The following is a 19,924-nucleotide window of genomic DNA, read 5'->3' as shown; positions in this document are numbered from 1 at the left end:
ATGGAAAGTCTGGCACAAGAATAATCCCCTTGTGTTATGCCCAAAGCAAAACGACAATCTACGTAGAATATTGCTTTGTTATGCTACTGAATGTAGGTTCACAAATCATATAGGTAAGTAATTTTTTACATAAAATTTTTTAAATGATCTACAATTTAGTTTAACCTTAAGATTTTTCTTTATTGTAATAAGACCGCAACTTGGGTCAAGAACTCTGTATCTTCATGCCTAAAAAAGTGTGCATTTCCCATAATGTGTCCCTCCCCTTTGGTCCTAAATACAATTCTCCAGTCCTTCATAGAGTCAGAAGTTTATACAGTGGCATGTAATTTTAGAAACAAGACATATACTAATCCACCTATTATTTTATTTATTTGGCTCTAAGCATTTGCATGAAAATGAATCTATACTCTAGGTACAGAATACACTGTAATAGCACCAGAGGGGCACATCCTCTCTGCTCTCTATATTCTCAATACATACACATGTGACTTTAGTAAAAACCAGACAGTCTAGTTAAAAAGAGCCTTTTGCTCTTTAGCCTAGCCCTTTTGAAAGGAGTCAGTTATGATGGATATTTAAAAATCGATCATTACTTTTTACAAAATTCACCTCAAAGAATGGATGCAATCCAGAGGCCCAAATGTTGGCATGAGATAAAATCATGTCCATTTATTTTTTTGAATTTTTAGAATTAGTAAGCATAAAATTAAATATGTTGAATGTAATAAATTCATCCATACAAGTGCAAGGTTCCAGCTATAACGTAGTTCATGGCAGATTTATTATTTTAAAAAATGTACCAGTAAATCATAAAAGAGGGAGCATGTCCATTTAACTTTTATTGAAGTATATAGGTCTTCTGAAATCAAACTTGTGTGCATTAAGGTATGGCCAAACATAGAATCTATCAAATTCAGTGAAAAGTTGTTGACTTTAAATAGTAGCTGTAAGAATGACCAATATATATTCTTTGTTACAACTGCCCTCACTCTACAAGTAAAAAAAAAAAATAAACATTCAGTAAACATTCTTTCCTAAGGTAGTTTCCCTTATATAGCAGTGATTTATCCATTTCTTGTATACACAAATTTTTTGAACATACCAATCAGTGGTTCTCACAATTGAAAAATAAAAGCACAAAAAAGTTTACACTCTTGTACAGGTAAATAAAAGATCATCTTGAATTAAACTGTATATCCTTAAGGGCATAGTATAGTTTCAGTTCCATTACCTATGACATAATTATTAGCTTCTTACATACAAATATTGACATATTTGGCTTGTGCTTCAAAGCCTTTGTGTCTATAAAGCCCATATCAGTGCAGTTCATAACTGGAAGTCACTGTGGAGCTCTTTACTGCTGCTGGGGATGACCTGATCATGCAATGAAGTCTCCTCGGAGCCTGCTGCAGCACTGCACATTGCTGAGGAGTCTTCAGCCTCTGGGTCCAGGCCATCTGGACAGGGAAGTTTAAGGAGCTCTTCTCGAAGTTGTGCAGTATGGCGCTAAATACAAGAGCAAAGAAGAGAGTTTTCAGTATTGTAGTTCACATGATATGCTAAATGTTTTACAAATATTATCTCCTTTAATCCTTATAATAATGCTATAAGACAGGTGCTATTATATCTTCTGGGGATTGGAGGCAGGAAACTGAGGCAGGTGGCAATTAAGTGATTTGCATAAGAAAAATTTGTTTTTTAGATTCAGATCTAACACTACTCCTAGTGCTTTGTCCCCTGAACACCCAGGTACCTAAAGAAAATACATTATGAATTGCACGTGTTTAATCCATATTAGATTGCTTGCTATCTTGGGGAAGGAAGAGGGAGGGAGAATGTTGAAAACTGTTTTTGCATGTATTTGAAAAAATAAAATACTATTAAAAATACATTATGCTGTTGTTGGTGGAATTGTGAATACAACTAGCCATTCTGGAGAGCAATTTGGAACTATGCTCAAAAAGTTATCAAATTGTGCATACCCTTTGATTCAGCAGTGTTACTACTGGGCTTATACCCCAAAGAGATACTAAAGAAGGGAAAGGGACCTGTATGTGCAAGAATGCTTGTGGCAGTCCTCTTTGTAGTGGCCAAAAATTGGAAACTGAGTGGATGCCCATCAATTGGAGAATGGCTGAATAAATTGTCGTATATAAATGTTATGGAACACTATTGTTCAGTAAGAAACGACCAACAGGATAATTTCAGAAAGGCCTGGAGAGACTTACATGAACTGATGCTGAGCGAAATGAGCAGGACCAGGAGATCATTATATACTTCAACAACAATACTATATGATGATCAACTCTGATGGACGTGGCCATCTCCAGCAATGAGATGAACCAAATCAGTTCCAATAGAGCAGTAATGAATTGAACCAGCGACACCCAGGGAAAGAACTCTGGGAGATGACTATGAATCACTACATAGAATTCCCAATCCCTCTATTTTTATCTGCCTTCACAGGCTAATTGTATACTATTTCAAAGTCCGATTCTTTTTGTATATCAAAATAACTGTTTGAACATGTATACTTATATTGTATTTAATTTATACTTTAACATATTTAATAGGTATTGGTCAACATGCCATCTGAGAGAGAGGGTGAGGGGAAGGAGGGGAAAAATTGGAACAAAAGATTTGGCATGTCAATGCTGTAAAATTACCCATGCATATAACTTGTAAATAAAAAGCTATAATAAAAAAAACAAAAAACATTATGCAGGGCAGGTAGGTGGTACAGTAGATAGTGCACCAGCCCTGAAGTCAGGAGGATATGAGTTCAAATCTGGCCTCAGACGCTTAACACTTCCTAGCTGTGTGATTCTGGGCAAGTCACTTAACCTCAATTGCCTCAGCAACAACAAAATACACACACACACATACACATACACACACATTATGCTGATGTAGAAATCCAAATATTATGTAGAGGCAATTATAGGAATAATATATTTATGAGGACAATAAAAACTAAATCAAGAAAGAAATGCTTTAAATAAAATGAGTAGGTTCTGAAATGTACTATTTCATAAATGAAGAGATTTCAATTTCACACAGTTTTCTATACTGATCAAAGTCATAATCTACAGTTTTTGAGGAACTCTTCAAATACCAAATGCAATGCTTCATGGCATCATCATTTAATTATACAGAACTGATTTTCAAAATTAGATGCATGGTAATAAGATACATAAAGATATATCAAATGGTTTTTACTCTCTAAGAATTCATCCATTTTGCTTGGAGTGAGAATTGAGAATATGGAGAAATGGAGATTTAGTTTGGGGAGTTTTGATGTGTTTTGTTTACAGTGGGATAAACACTGAAATTTTGGAATGTGGAAGCACATTTAAAACAACTGTTTTAGTAAACTGAAAATATTAAATACTGTTTCTTTAGTCTTAAAAAAAACTTTCTAATTTGCTTTTAAAGTGGATTAGATTGAGGGCTAAAGGTCCTTTTTGTTGTTGTTGTTGTGTCATTTCAGCTATATCCAACTCTTTATGATCCCATTTTGGGATCTTCCTGGCAAAGATACTGGAGTGTTTTGCCATTTCCTTCTCCAACTCATTTTACAGATGAGAAAACGGAGGCAAAGAATCACACAACTAGTAAGCATCTGAGGCTGCAGTTGAATTCAGATTTTCCCGAATCTAGGTTCTGTGCTCCATCCATTGTGCAACCTAGCAAAGGTCTTTCTTGGGGTAATAGAGTAAGAGTGGGTTACCAAAAATAATTGATTTATGGATCACTGTCTTCCCCACTCCTGGAAGTGAATGGGCTAGAGAACCATGAAAGGGTTTCCTTTGCCTCTGCCATCAGAATTATAGGAGGATGGTCTTCTGTTTATTCCAAGAGAATACTTGAGGGAGTAGTCATCAAAAGAACTAAGTAGTAACTATTGTTTTGTAATAGTCCTTTTTTCAAGATTCCTATAAATGTTCATTCCAAGACAATTTGAAATAATGTTTGAGAGCATGGGGGAACCATGCTATTAGTATGTTCATAACTCCGTCTCTCTGCCACTCTCTCAGATTATGTTTACTCCACTGATAGTAATAATAAACAAGTTAGAGACAATGTTTTTGACTTAATAGAAATTCTGTCTACAAAGTCCCAGTCTCTAGTTTGAGAAAATCTCACCTAAAACTAATTCACTGGCAAAACTGTTATCACTTTTTTCCAGAGTAGGTTTAGTTGGTAGTAAAGACCACATAATATCAAATATTCCCCCACCTCCAAAATGTTTTCTTTTCTTTTTTGCAATCAAGGATAGCACTACTTAAGATGTGACAATTTTGCTAAAAACAATCTGATTTCTATTATGTAGGGGAAAAAAAGGACAGGTTTAATTTACCTTCAAAGCTGCTGCATGGTGAGACATGGTCCTGCCTACCCGTTTGTCGCTACTGTACTGTTGTATATCTGCAATCCACTCCTCACACTGAGCCATGATCTCAACTCTTTTCAAATAAAAATGTTTGTGTATAACCTGTAAGAAAATAGGCAACAAAAGAAAATCTAGGAACATATTTATGTACTTTATTATTAGGGCTTCTTAAACTTTTTCTACTTGCAAACCCTTTTTCATCTGATAAGTTTTTATGCGATCCCAGGTATATTAAATAGGTATACAAATCAAACATTTACTGATAATAATTCATAATTTCCCCAAAGTTTAAAAAGCTTTGTTTCATATAATATGTGATTTTCACAGGTCAATGCAATTAAAAATAAATCATCAAATGTATTTTATTCTACCCAAAGCAAAGGCTGACACAATGAAAGAGGTTTTGTACATTCCCAGTTGGGGAAAGATCAGAATGGGTAAGAACAAATATAAACAAAAAATCTAGGTCAGATTGATACCAATGTGTTTTAGAGAAACTGGCTATTTGAAACAGATTTAGGCCAGATAGTTCACAAAATAAGGAAACAAGATTTCTATAAGACTTTTTTTTTTTTTTTTTTTTAGTGAGTAAGCAGAAAGTAGAGGAAATTTTTCTGGTTCAAACTGTTTACTTAAAGACTCTCAGCTTTTATGGTAGTTCCTAGCATTCCACCCACTGCTATGGCATTAAGGTCTCTCATATTCCCTACACCTAGCTATGGCTGTAGGGTGGGGAATCACCAACTTCTTCAGATACTGCACTTAAATATGAGTTTAATTTAATTCAGACCTTACCGTATTCCTTGCTCAGCCTACAGAAGGTTTATTTCCTCCAGATCAACAGACCTAGTGATTTGATTTGCTGTTCAACAATGGGTCACTGAGCTTTTCCCTTGGGGGACAGGAAGTAGTAGGAGTGCAGTTTCTTTATCCCAGGCCTTAAAGAGATCACTCAACCTCTGGGGATGGTTTACACTAAAGTTCTTTATTCTTAGTAATATAGACTCTTTATTTGTCCTTACGGCTGAATTCTATGGTGGTCAGGTGGTGGTAGCAACAGGGGAACTGAGCTGTTCTGTTTCCTTTTAGTTCACTAAGCTCGGTGAAATAAAAATTTCAATAATTTGTTCTTCAATTTTTAATGTGTATGTATTTTAAGTAAAAAGAGGTATTCTATTTTTGTTCAAGATTTTTCCTGTATCTTCAATCATGTGACTTTTGGTTAGTAATATCTGTTATATTTATAGTTTCCCTTATATTAAATAAGTCCTACATTTCCACACAAATAGTATTTTTAAAGACATAAAAAGAAAAAAAAAGTACAACTAATTTGCAAAATGAAAAACCTGAACATGCGTAACATATAATAGCTGATCTTCATAAAGTGATGGGTTGGGAGTATCACCTCATCTCTATTCATTTGAGCCAGCCTGATCTACATATTTTTACATTTATTTTTGATTTTCTAGTATGCCCTTATTTTTTCTATTTACAATGTTGTAGTTACTTGTGCACTGTCTTTCTGCACATTTAAATTTATGTTTCTCTGTATTCATGATTTTTCAAAAAGCAGTAATATTCCATCACATTCACATTCTACTATTTGTTTATCCATTTCTCAATTGATGGGCATCTATTTTGTCTCTTAATTCTTTGCTACCATAAAAAAAGTGCTGCTACAAATACTTGGGTATATATGGAGACCTCTTCCTTATGAATGGCTTTCTTGATGAATATGTCCAGTAATGGAATCTCTGAACCAAAAGGAATGGATATTTTCATTATTTTATTTGCACAGTTTTATGAAGACCTTACAGCATCTTCTAGAAAATAACATTTTAAAAAAGATGTCATGTTCATCAAAAGGAACTGGAATGTTAAAGAAGGAAATCAAAAGATAATTGGAATAATAGGCAAGTTTGGCCTTGGAGTACAAAATGTAGCAGGCCATAGACTAACAGAGTTTTGTCAAGATAATTCACTGGTCAAAGCTAACACTATTTTTCAATGACTTAAAAGGTGATTCTATACATGAATGTCACCAGATGGTAAATGCTGAAATCAGACTGATTATGTACTTTGAAGTCAAAGATGGAGATGCTCTATATAGTCAATACAAGATAAGATCTGTAACATGATTATAGCTCAAGTTCATGAACTTCTAATTGCAAAATTCAGATTTAAATTGAAGAAAGTAGTGAAAACCATCAGATCCCATAGATGTGACCCAAACAATATCTCCGATGAAGTAGAAGTGATGAATAGATTTAAAGAATTAGATCTAGTAGATAGCTCATAATTTCACTGAGCTAAAGCAAGCCTTTCTGCTACGACAAGGCAATAATCTAAAAGACATTAATATTAAAAATCACACTATAAAATTTTTTAAAAATCTTTTTATCAGATTTCTCTGATTAGGCTTTGGTAAATATCAACAATCTCAGATATGCAGACAATAGCACTCTAATGGCAGAAAGTGAATAAAAATTAAGACGCCTCTTGATGAAAGTAAAAGAGGGAAGTATAAAAGCTATGTTGAAGCTTAATATTAAAAAGAAAAAAAACACTAAGATCATGGCAACTAGTTCAATGATTTCCTGGAAAAAGGAGAAGAAATGGAAGTTGTGTCACATTTTATATTCTTGGTCTCAAAAATCACTGGAGAAGACAACTACAGCCACATAATAAAAAGATGCTTACTTACTCCTTGAAAGGAATGGGGAATCTGGACAGCATACTAAAAAGCAGACATCATATTGCTGACAAAGGTCCATATATTCAAAGCTATGAGTTTTCCGGTAATAAATGTATGGCTGCGAGAGTTGCATTGTAAAGAAAGTTAAATGATACAAAATCAATTATTTCAATTTGTGGTGCTAGATAAATGCCTTGGATGGCAAGCAGATTAAAACAGTCAACACTTAATCAATATAGAGTACTCACTGGAAGGACAAATACTGAAGCTGAAGGTTAAATACTTTGACCACATAATGAAAATATAGTCTTATTGGATAAGACACTGATGCTGGGAAAGATTGAAGGCAAAAGGAGACAGCAGAAGATGAGACAAACATAAGTTTGTTCATGGAAAGAACAAACATGAGCTTGGACAGACTTCAGGAGACAGAGTAAAATAGAAGAGCCTAATGTGTCATGGTCCATGGTGTTATGAAAAGTCAGATATGACTGAAGAAATGAGCAACAAATCTATTCGAAATATAGTGTAAGGTTTTGAACTAAGGAAAAATAGGTGGTACCAATCTCTATCCATTCAGACTGGGCCTGAAGTCTGGATGATCTGTATTTAAATATGGTCTCAGAAACTTAGTATGATGGTAAACAAATCACTTAATCTTGGTCTGCCTTAGTATGCTCAATAATGAAATAGAAATCATAACAGCACCTACATCCCAGGGTTCTTATAAAGACCAAATGAGATAATATTTGTAAAAGTGCTTGGCAAAGTGCATGGCACATAGTGGGCAATTTATAATCGTTAGCTATGACTATGAATATTGCTTTCCAGTTTGCCCCTCATTAAGGGAGGGGAAATCATTCACACAAAGAGTTCCTCCCCCCAAGAGTAATTTATGTTTTCTGCTTTATCAAAGATGGGATTAAGTTCATTTGTTTCTGAGGTATGGAAGTGCTATTTCTCCTTCACCCTTACCTCTTTTCATCAATTTTCTTGATATTCTAGATGTTTTTCCAAATAAATTTATTTATTTTATCAAATCCTCCAAAGCATCACCTAAATAATTTTATTGGCACAACATTAACAGTATAAATTAACTTTGGTAGGATTATCTTTGATAATTTTATTTAATATTCCTGTACCAATATAAAATATGTAGTTTTATAAAGCCATGGAGAAGAGTAGAACTGAACACAAATGCATACACACAAAGTTTGGTACAAAAAAACCAAAGTTCACCAGACAAACTTGTAAGAACAGGAGGAGGAGTGGAAAGACTTTTACATTTTGGTACTCCTTTCTTTTTTTTTTCTCCCTGGTTTAGGATATTTAGATTATATCTACATCAGAGAGTTTGGTAAATCCATTCTTTTCCAAATCTTGTAAAAAATTTATGTAATATTGGCATTGCTTTTTATTTGTTTGTTTGTAGAAACATCTGGTTCTGGGGCTTTTTTATTAGTGAAATCATTTATGGCTAAAGCTATTCTTTTGATAATCTGAGTATTTATATATTATTTAAAGTATTCAACCATGTCATCTAAATTTTCCATTTTGTTAGTTTATATTTGAACAAGATAATTTCTGATAATTTCCTTTATTTAATCATTGTGTAAAGCTGTTACAGATAATTTAGGTTTTCCTTTTTTTTTTTTTTTTTTAAGTTGGGTTAGCTGCTTATTAGTGAGCTTTTTCTTTTTAATTCAAGTTTCTAGTTTTATTTATCAATTTACTTATCAATTTACAACATTTACCACTGCTGCTTTTTGCATTTACTCACTTTGATTTTCAAAATATCTTTTCAGGTATTTATATTGGGTTTGTAGTTTTTGTAATTTGTTTAGCCATGCTTAGTTCATTTCTCTATCATTTCTTTCTAGGCAATAAAGTGTTAGTGACATCAATTTTCTCTTAATGACTGCTTTAGCTGAATCACTAAAGTTCCAATATCTTGTTTCATTTATATTCATTTTATTTGAAAAAATCATCTATAATTTTTTGTCCTCTGACCTACCTATTCTTTAGTATTATTTAGTCTCAAATTTTTAATTTTTTTTAAAAAGGCCCTTTGTTAAACAGAATTTTTATTATGTTGTGGTCAATACAGGATGTGCTTAATATTCCTAAATTAGAAATTCTCCAACTATGTTTTGCAAAGTCCATTACGTCTAATTTTCCAAATTCTAATCAGTTCCTTAAACTTCTTTCTTATCTTTTTTCTTGGCGTTGTCTAAGTCTGAAGGGGGTACAATGAGGTCCATAATTAAACTACTATAGTTTCACTGTCTAAATTTCTATAATTTCCCTAAAATAATTTTTAAGTATATAACTGCTACACCATCTGGTACAAATGTATTAAATACTGATATTGTCTATGGTATATTTAATCATAATGTAGTTTACCTATTCATCTCTTTTAATCATGTTGATCTTTAGTGTTGTCTTCCCTGAGATCACGATTACTATCCCTGCTTTTCTGAGTTCATCTAAAGCAAAATAAATGTTGTTTTAGCTCTTCATCTCTTTATAGTTTCTTAGTTTCAAGTATGGTTCTTTCAAACAATATTCTGTTTTCCAATCCATTCTGCTAAACATTTTGATTTCATTCATGCTTATAATTGTTAGCTGAGTAGTTTTCTTCACTTCATCCTTTCACATTAATTCCTTTCCTTACTCTCTTTGTCCTCTTTATAAAAAAGGCAAAAAAAGAATAATATTGTGCTCAAAACAATTACATAATGTGATTTTATTACACTGTTTCTTTTCCTAAGTTATTCTTGTAAGGTTTTATTTTTTTGCCTTCTGAAACATTACTCTAAGCTTTCAGGAGGGGACTGAAAGAGTTTATTTTCATTCTGTCCTCTGAAACTAACAAGTCAATCATGACTTCTTAAAATATGCTATTGAAGCCCCTTTTTTGGTTGTATTTTTCAGTAAGTCAGATGATTTTAAGATTATTTCTCTATGACCTCTTTTCTAGATCAATCCTTTTCAAAAGAAGGAAGCTTATATTTTCTTTGATTTTTTTCAATTTTAAAATTTCAATTTAGTATTTTTTTTCCACATGATTTTGTTTCAATGATTTGTTTCATTAATTTCAGTCTTCAGGGAGTCAGCTTCTTGGGTTATGATTTTGTATATTTTCTGAATTAAAAAGCTGTTTATTTTTCTATTCTTTCCCTACAGAGCTTATTTCATGTAAAATATCCTTTTAAAATCTCTTATTCTATATCTTAAGTAATAGGCCTTATTGCTAAACTATACCTGAATGTAAAGTTGTATCTACAGTGGCTCTGAATTTATTTACTGCATTTCAGGTCATTTTTCTGTACATCCCTATAGCAATAAGAATTCTTTATCATTGGTACCTTCAGTTAATTCATACATCAAGGCCAAGTTCTAACTGGTCCTGCACACTTGAATGGTATGGTAGTCTCTTGTATGGTCCCAATCTGTACTGTTTGAAGTTCTGCCATGGTCTCTTTCTTCTGTTATCTGCTGTGCACATAGTGTTGGCAGGGACCATGCTTAACTCGAACCTCATGGTATAGTACATTAAAATCTTTGAGGTCATGAGAGGTGGTTCATGCCAGCTTAGTAAAAACTTTCAAAGCTCCTAGGGTGTGAAGACTAATTGGTGCTCTTTAGCAAAGAGCACTGTTGGTTCCTATCACCATTCTGAGGATGCCTAATTCAATTGGGGTGTCTTAGCTGGAGTAATCTGAGGATGTAGCAACAAGATGAGATTGCAAGATGGGTTCCCTGTTTTAATATTCTGGTGGGCTTCTGGTTATCCCCTTTTGCCTGCTTAGGCAGGAAGTAGTTAATTGTAGTTTCTCTTTTTCATTATTTGATCTAGTGTTCTTGTGTTTTATATTTTCTGGAATATATGTATGGGAAGTGAAGTGCTCTGCTCCTTTCATTTTGCCATTTTGATCAGAATAAAATTCATCTTGATAAAAATAAAACTCACCAAGATATAAATTCATCTTGAAATTCATATTATCGCTTTTTTTTGGGGGGGGGAGGGGCCTTTCTATAAAACTACTTTTGTTTTCTCTTTTGTCTAGTAGTTTCTTTGCAGTATCATTTGATTTTTTTTCATGGTTAACTCACTAGCAATTAGTAGTTAAATTGGTTCCTCTATGAAGATGCCTCCCAAACAATCACAATCATCCATAATTCCTAGAATATTATTGCTGATTGCTGCCAAATACCCACTGGACTTTTAAAAGAAGATGTCCCACCAATATTTAGGAATGTGGGAAGATAATGATTAGTCAAAAGTGTTAAAATTCCCAGGAAAAATTCAAAACCCAAACTGATGTCCCATCAGCTTTTCAAAATAAATTCTTTACAAGAGAATTTATTATCTTGCTCCCGAAATTGCTCCTTCTCCAGACTTTTTTATTTCTATTGAGACTATCACCATTATATTACATTCAAAAGGTTTACAATATTGGAGGCAATCTAGTATGTCTTCTCTACCTTACTTCTTCTCAAAAGCTAAGAGTTGTCAAGTCTTATGAATTCTATCTCAACAATACCTCTTTCATTAGTAAGTTTCTCTGCTAACACTCTCATTACCATGGAACATTATAACAAGCTCCAAATTTGTCTTACTGACTGTAGTCTCTCTCCCTCTCTACTCCATCCTCCATATAAAAATTTAAATTTTTTAGGACACAGGCCTGATTATGTCACTGCCACCACACAAAATCCTTAAAAAGTGGCTTCAACTCCCCACAATAAAATAAAAATCCATCAGGCTTAGCACTGAAAGTCCTAGCTCCAACTTATTTTTCAGACATTTTATATTACATTCATGAATTATGTTCCAGAAAAACTGATTTATATTCCTGAATTTGGCATTCTATTTCCTCTTTCTATGTATATGCACAGGCTTTCTCTCATTCAGAATTATGTTCTTCTCACTCCCAGGTCTTATCTTCAAGGTTCAGCTCAGTTTCTAATTCCTTTGGGGTGGCTTCCTTAATTTTCCATTATTCATGATAGTCTTTTAGTGTACCTATTTCTCCACCTAGAATATTAACTTTCAGAAGTCAGGAATTTCTGTAGAGGTTATGCATATTGTAAGTCAGAAAGTATTTTAACTTCTTTGGCCTTCAGTTTCCTTCACTTTTAAATGAGAAGACTGAAAAATATAACCTCCATCTATAATACTGACAGTAAATTAAAAGAGATAAAAGGAGCTGTGGAAATCTGAGAGAGATGGCTCATAAGTAAAGAATTAAAACCAAGTGCATTTTTTGTAAGATAATTAACTCCTAGATCATCTGTTAAATTTCATTTGCTTTTATTATAGACACAATTCATAGCACATCACACAAGAAATCTCTAATGGTGCAAATCACTACTAATCCCTACCTTATCATTTTGTGTAATTCTATTTCTTTCCATAAATCCTCCATGTGGAATCTATCCAGTGACTATACAGAGTGGAGCATTTTACAGGACCATCATGGGTAAGAAAGAAAAAAATTGACTTTAAGTTGGAGAACTATCATTTGATCTAGATAATGTTAATCACCAGCTATGTGACCATAAGAAAGTATTTTAATTTCTTTGGCCTTCAGTTTCCTTCACTTTTAAATGAGAAGACTGAAGAATATAACCTTGAAGTTTCCTTTTTAGCTTTGGGTCTATCATTCTATGACTGTTTTTCAAAAATATGCCTGATGCATAGTATATGCAGTATCTTGAACATAATAGTTTCTTAATGTTTGTTAAATTGATATGTAACAGTGTATTGGTTTGAATATAACTGAATAAGGACTCAATATGATATATTTTAAAAGAAAAAAACATACACACATTAAAAAAAAAACCTAATGCAAGTAGGCTGATATTTTCAGGCTAATACAAGCTCATAATGGAAATAAAACTACATTGTGTATTTGGATCCATATGGTTCTTTCTCTTTCTTTCCTCTACTATTTTTCTGATTCAGTTCCTTCACTCCATCATTATCATATTTTTGCATTACATCTTCAAAACAGAGGCTAGAAAAGAAATGAACTTTAGGTAAGAAAGTTAGCAAGACTCTTCTACTCTATTCTACTCTACTCTACTCTACTCTACTCTACTCTACTCTACTCTACTCTACTCTATTCTATTCTATTCTATTCTATTAGCAAATGGTGAGATGGGCTGAAGTTGACCTTCACACAAAACTATTTGCCCTTAGCACACAGGGACAACAAGCCCATCAGTACCATTCAATTCCTGATGCTGACATTTCGTCCTTTTCAAAAGCCTTCTTTCTTCTGTCCTTACCCTCCTGCCCAGCCTCACTCCAAATCTCTCTTTTCCCCCCCTATCAGCTCCAGTTCTGATTTTACTTGCTCTTAGATAACAAAAGGATATAGTATTGTTCATGAAATCACTTTTGCTAATCAAGCTAAAAGGGGAACAAAGATCTCTACTGTGTATTTCTCCAAACTATGAGACCAAAGATATATTATTAAAGCTCTCACTTGTAAAGAACATTATACAACAATAAAAGAGGCATAAAATATCATAGTGTAAGGGACATCAGATGCCATTAAACTGGTTCATAGCTGAAATAAAGTCCCTACTACCTGACAGGTATTAATGCTGCCTCTCTGCTTGAATATTCCAATGAGGAAAAACCAACAATCTCTTGGGACACTTCATCTTTCTTTTGAAACCATTAGGAAGATTTTCCTGACATTAAATATATAAATCTGTCTCTGCAATTCCCACCCTTTGTGCCTACATTTGTCTTCTAGGAATATGCAGAACAAACAAAATTTCTTTCTTTGTTTCTTTTTTTTTTGCTGAGGCAATTGGAGTTAAGTGACTTGCCCAGGGTCACATAGCTAGGATGTGTTAAGTGTCTGAAACCAGATTTGAACTCAGGGACTCCTCACTTCAGGGTTGGTGCTCTATCCACTGCATCACCTAGCTGCCCCAAAATTTCATTCTTGAGAGCCTCTCACAGGCTAACTTTCTCCATCAAATTTTAGTTCATAAAATTCTTCCTATCTTTCTACAGACCCTCTGAAATACTCTATTCCCAAAAGGAAGCTGCAACATCTCTTTTTTCTTTTCTCAGTGAAGTCTACTAATTGTTTCTACTTCTACTCCTAATACTTATTTCTTAACTTTCTAAAATATCACTCAAATAAAACTACTCTCTCCAAAGCTGCCAATGAACTCTTTCGCAATTGGGTTTAAGTGACTCGTCTAGGGTCACAAAAAGCTAGTAAATGTCTGAGACAAAACTTGAACTCAGGTCTCCCTGCCTCCAGGAGATCTCTATTTTACTCTATTTACTGTATCACCTAGCTGCCACCACAGAAGATGGTGAGCTCTTAATTACCAAATTTGAAAACCTTTTCTCTATTTTCATCCTTCTTAACCTTTCTGTTACATTTGATATTATAAACCACTGTCTCCTCACTGGGTTTTCATGGCTCTCTACTCTTTGGTTCTCCTGCTAATTTGACTGTTCCTTTCATAGTCTCATTTGCTGTTGCATCACTCATACCACAGTCCCTGATTCCAGGTATTACCCAAGGCTTTGTCATTCCTAAGCTCTCTTTGCTTTCTGCATTTTCTCACTAAGTGATTTTAATTAACTCCAATAGATTTTAACTGTATCCTTATGATAGATCTCAAATTTCTATACCCTGAGTTTTAGGGTTCTCCATCACAAACTACATGTTTAACATTTCATATACTCATCAAAGCAGAACTTATAAGTTCCCTATTTCTGTTGACAGCACCATCAGTTTTTAGGTTCCCAGGTTCATAAACTTGATATTACTTTTGACTGCTTAGTCTTCCTTATTACACTCATCCAATCATTTGCCAAATCTGATCATTTCTATAACATTTCTCTTATCTGATCTCTTCTTTCTTCACAACAACTATATATCTTAGTTCAGACCCTCATCACCTCTCCCATGGATGACTGATTATAGTGATCACTTAATTGTCTTTTCCAATTCCCCTTATTCATTCAGCTGCCAAGCAATTTTCCTTAAAACACAGACATGGTCATGTCACTTTCTTACAAATGATAGCTTCTTAATGCATTAAGATTCAAATATAAATTTTTCTAAATAGCTTTCAAAGCCCTTCATAACTTGCCCCAATATATCTTTCTAGCTTGCCTGTACATTACTGCTTCTTTTATACTCTGAAAACTAGTATACTCTGAAAACTAGCTAAACTGGCTTTCTATATGTTCCTCACAAACTGTATTATATTGTCCATCTACATGTGTTTAAACTGGCTTTCCCTCACAACATTTCTTCCTCCTCTTCTCCTAAAACTTGCTTGAAATACATAGCTAAAATACCACCTCATAAAGTGGTTATTTCAATAATTTTTCTTCTCTTTAAACACTGTACAAACATATGCTCAGGAGGCAGCTTCAGAATGTGACCTCAATCAGACTGAAATGTAATTGGGAAATATTTTAAAAATATAAATATGAACACATATTTAGTGCCTGCAAGATGCCAAGCACTATGATTAAGTGCTGTTTATAAAAATAAAAGCACAAGAGAACATAGATAATGTTAATATGTGGTTTTCTAAAACCACATATTTTTCTATGGTCCTCAGGGAACCTTATGTATGGTTTAGTGGACTTTGTTTCTATTTGAATCTGTTATCACTCTTTTACACTATCATTATCCCCATATCTTTGAGCAGATAGCTTTTACTCACTGTCTTGAGAAAACTGAAACCATTTCTTTTCAATTTCCTAAATCTTGCTCCACTTCACAAAAATGGTACCTATTTTGCCCTGTCAATATTCTTTTTTTTTTATAAACTCTGAGGAAGTGATTGACTCTTCTCTTATTGAAGCCAATTCTGTATCCTGATCTTGCCTCATGAATCATTCTTCCCCTTTTCAACTTATTTCTTTCTGATAGCTCTTTGCTTCCTATTTAAAGATATTCTTAGATCTCCGTCCTTAAATAAACTTTGAATTAAATCATCCTTTTGAATTACTACCCTATATGTCTGTTCCCTTTTACTGCCAAGCTTATAGAAAAAGTATCCACACTCATTGCTTATACAACCACAGCCCCCATTCACTTCTACCCTTAGTTGGCAAGACTTATCAATTCTTCCTTCAAATGCCTTTCATATCTGTCTCCTTGTTTTTCACCAAACAACTACCATTACATCATTACCTCTTGCCTATGAAGATAGGACCCCGAAACTCTGAAAATCCTTGAAGGGAAAATCTCCTTCAATTCTGCCACAATAAGAGACCCTGCCCCAAGTCCTTTTTACCTTGAACTTAAGTTTTAACTGCTTGAGGGGGGAATGAATCCAGTTGTGGTCCCTTTAAGAAACTATTTCCTATTGATTTGTGATTCCTTTCAAATTCCCAGCCCTTCCTGGCTGATGCATTATCAGTCCAGGATGCCAGGGCCTTTGATTCACAAATCCTGGTCAGCATCCCTTTGACTTCCAATAGGTGATCTTTGGAATCTTGGAATTGTCCCAGCCCCCACCAGATCTGAGCCAACTTGGGCTCTCCCAGCCCCCATGGGTTCTGATCTGTTCCTGCTCCAGTTGTCCCAGCCCCCATTCTGATGATCTGCACAGCTTTCCCAACCCCCACCAAGACAAGCAATATAATGAGCTTCCATCAACTAAAGTCTTTGCAGATGGACCTTGGCAGTCCCTTTACTGCCAGGACCTTCTGTCCATTCAAAACTCCATTTTCCATAGATCTGTCCGCTGGAATAATATTCTTTTCCAATGCCATCCTCTTTTTATCCTAATCTATTTCCCTAACCAGACTTTATGCTTCCAATCCCCATAATAAACTCTTTATTCAATCTAGGTTTTTGGGTTTGTAAATTCCTTTATAGAGAACCTCTGTGCCGCCAGAAGGGAGTCCCTACCCTTGCGCTGAATCCCAAGGAGTTGCAGGGGAGCCAAATCTAACCTGAATCCTGATCCTGCCACTAGACCTTATCATTTAAATCCCTGACCACCAGAAACCCTAATTTCATTTTGATTCCATAAATCTAAACCTCATCATTTAGACTATGAAACAGCCTCTAAAATAGTTTCTCTACCTCGAGTCTTTCCTCTCTCCAATCTATCCTCCACATAGCTGCTAAAATAGTCCTACCACAGTTTTGATGTTTATTCTCCTGTTCAAAAAAAATCTGAAGGCTCCCTAGAAACTCTAAAAATGAAATATAAATTTGTTTGACATTTCAAGCCCTTCACAAGGTGGTTTCAAACTACATTTCAAACCTTATTATCTACCATTCCTCTTTGCAAGTAAGACAAATTTGGTGTCTTTTTACTGGATCCCTCATTCCCAGAACGTCTTTCCTTAACACAGAGTGTCACAATTTATGCTTTTCTCTGAAGCTGAAATCTCAAGTGCCATCTTCTACATCAAGTTTTCTCTGTGCATGAAGCTGTTAACGTCTCCTAATCAAAATGCCTATATATTTATTTTGTATGTATTCTACATATACATGTGTGTATGTATAGGGTATGTGAAACAGATAAGTCTGCATCTATGTTGTCTATCTGTATAGAATATAAACTATCTGAATAGCAGGAATGTTTAATTTCTGTCTTTGTATCCCTAGAGACTAGAACATAGCAGATGCTTAATAAATGCTTGTTGATGAAAAAGCTTTCTGACTTTGTAGTTTCACTGAAACTACTCTCTTCAAAAGATTACCAATGAGTTTTTAAGTCCAATAGCCTTCTTTTAGACTTTATCCTATCTCATCTCTGCAACTTTGCAAACTCACTTAGCTATATGATGCTGAAAAACTTTTCCCTCTCTGAAACCTCCGTCTGTTTCAGTTGGCACAGAAAATAATAATACCTATTTCACAGGGATAGTGTGATGATAAAATGAGAAAATATTTATAAACTGTTTTGCAAATATTAAAGTAAATGCTAGCTATGGTCAAATGTTACTATAACTGCTAGTTGATACGCTTCTATTCTATTTCTTGAAATCTGTGACGATTGCCTTTCTCCTAGCTATCTAATGAGGCTGCTCAATGGCATTTCCTTTAATGATTCGTCAGCCATTTTTTGTCTCTTAAGAATAATTCCTGTCCCAGGTCCCCTTCTCTCTCCATTAACTCTTTCTTATTTTGATCTCTTCAAGGCTGATGGCTTCAATGACTTTTTCTAAATAGATTCCCAAATTTAAACATGCAGACTTAATCTTCCTCCTGAACTTTAATTATCAGATGCCTGTTTAACACTGAAAAAAAAATGTTCCATGGTTGTCATTAATTCAATGTCTTCCTTTTGAAACTATTCAAGGTCAAAACTTACTTATTTCTGTAAAGAGTTTTAACTTTGTTCCTGAGTCATCTAAGTTCATTATTTATGCCTCAACTTACATGCTGCCGAAAACTACTGAAGAAATTCTAGCAAGCCAATTGAATTCACCTATAAAGTTATCTTATCTATCCTCAATGGAATTTTCATTATTGTACAATTTTTTTCTTTTCCCCCTACCTTAATATCATTCTGCAAAATTGTTATTCTAAATCTTTTCTTCCAATTTCTTAGATAATCCCTTCTCTCCTTTTCCTTCCTTCTTAGGAGAGAACTTAGCTGTCAATCACAAACACAATAAATTCCACATAGTATAGGCAATTAATAAATATTAGAATTGAGTCCATCTTCAATGAGTATCAACCGTAAGAGATAAAAGGAATTCCTTTAATATGTCTAGAACCTACCTCTTTAAAACATGGTGAAGGGTTTCTGATTTGTTCTAGCATTGCCCATTTAACTGTTGCTTGTCTTATATTTCCATCATATTCACGGGAACTCTGTGTGCCACTGGGAGTGCCTCGAGAGCGTTCATATCCTGGTTCATTAAAATATGGCTCAGCAACTAATATAAGGGACTGGACAGACACCAAGACCTGCAGGGAAAGCAGATGATACCAAATAAGTAGATAAATGCATTGATTTTATAGATTCAGTTTCTTCAGTTGGATTGAAAAATCGTTCAAGGTACTACAAAATCTTCTATACTGCAACATTTGTAGCATTAGAATATGCTTTTAAAAAACATTTTAAGGGGTATCTAGATGGTACAGTGGATAGAGCACCAGTCCTGAAGTCAGGAAGACTTAAATTCAAATCTGGCCTCAAACACTTAATACTTCCTAACTGTGTAACCCTGGGCAAGTCACTTAACCCCAACTGCCTCAGGGGGGGAAAAACACACACACGCACACGCACATGCACGCACACACACACACACACACACACACACACACACACACACACAGCTTTCTATGTATTTTCTAAAAATGAAAATGTAAAATAATTTTTTTTTATTCCTTGTATGTAAAACACAGGAAAAAAAAAATAATACTTCTCACAATAAGCAGACTGAAGTGCCTTCTGAGCCATTAAAATGCAATAGGAGATACAACATAGTTTTAGTGTTTTACATTTCATAGCAATTCAGTTTCAGAATTTTAAAAAAATTTCAATAATATTTAATTTTTCCAATTACATGTAAAAGTAGCATCTAACATTCATTTTTGTGAAATTTTCAGTTCTAATTTTTTTCTCTCTCCCTTACCTTGGCCTTTCCCCAAGACAACAAGCAATCTGATATAGATTAGACATATACAATAAAAAAAGTGTCATATTTAAAAAACAATTATTTGTGATACACAGATGTATCACCAGCATTCTCATTTTTTTAAAAACGTCATTTTAAGCAGGAAAGATGGAGATTGAGAAAATGCTACTGGATTTGACAATTAAGAGATCATAAGTAACTCTGGGGAAAGCAGTTTTGA

The 19,924-nt window shown here is 34.1% G+C and overlaps 1 protein-coding gene across 1 annotated transcript in view; it reads right to left on the bottom strand.

Annotated features, from left to right (window-relative positions):
- Positions 1–818: 818 nt before the first annotated feature.
- The window catches only part of BIRC6 (baculoviral IAP repeat containing 6), a 300,333-nt gene continuing 281,227 nt past the window's right edge, over positions 819–19,924 (bottom strand). Inside the window, exons 72-74 of the mRNA XM_051976128.1 lie at positions 18,842–19,030; positions 4,364–4,498; positions 819–1,509 (exon numbers count right to left, since the gene is read on the bottom strand). Coding sequence (XP_051832088.1) covers positions 1,330–1,509; positions 4,364–4,498; positions 18,842–19,030 — 504 coding nt within the window. The 3' untranslated portion in view covers positions 819–1,329. The remainder of the gene's footprint in view (positions 1,510–4,363; positions 4,499–18,841; positions 19,031–19,924) is intronic.

Source organism: Antechinus flavipes, chromosome 2 (assembly GCF_016432865.1).
Source record: "Antechinus flavipes isolate AdamAnt ecotype Samford, QLD, Australia chromosome 2, AdamAnt_v2, whole genome shotgun sequence".
Lineage (NCBI taxonomy): Eukaryota > Metazoa > Chordata > Mammalia > Dasyuromorphia > Dasyuridae > Antechinus > Antechinus flavipes.
This window is presented reverse-complemented; position numbering and strand designations above follow the sequence as displayed.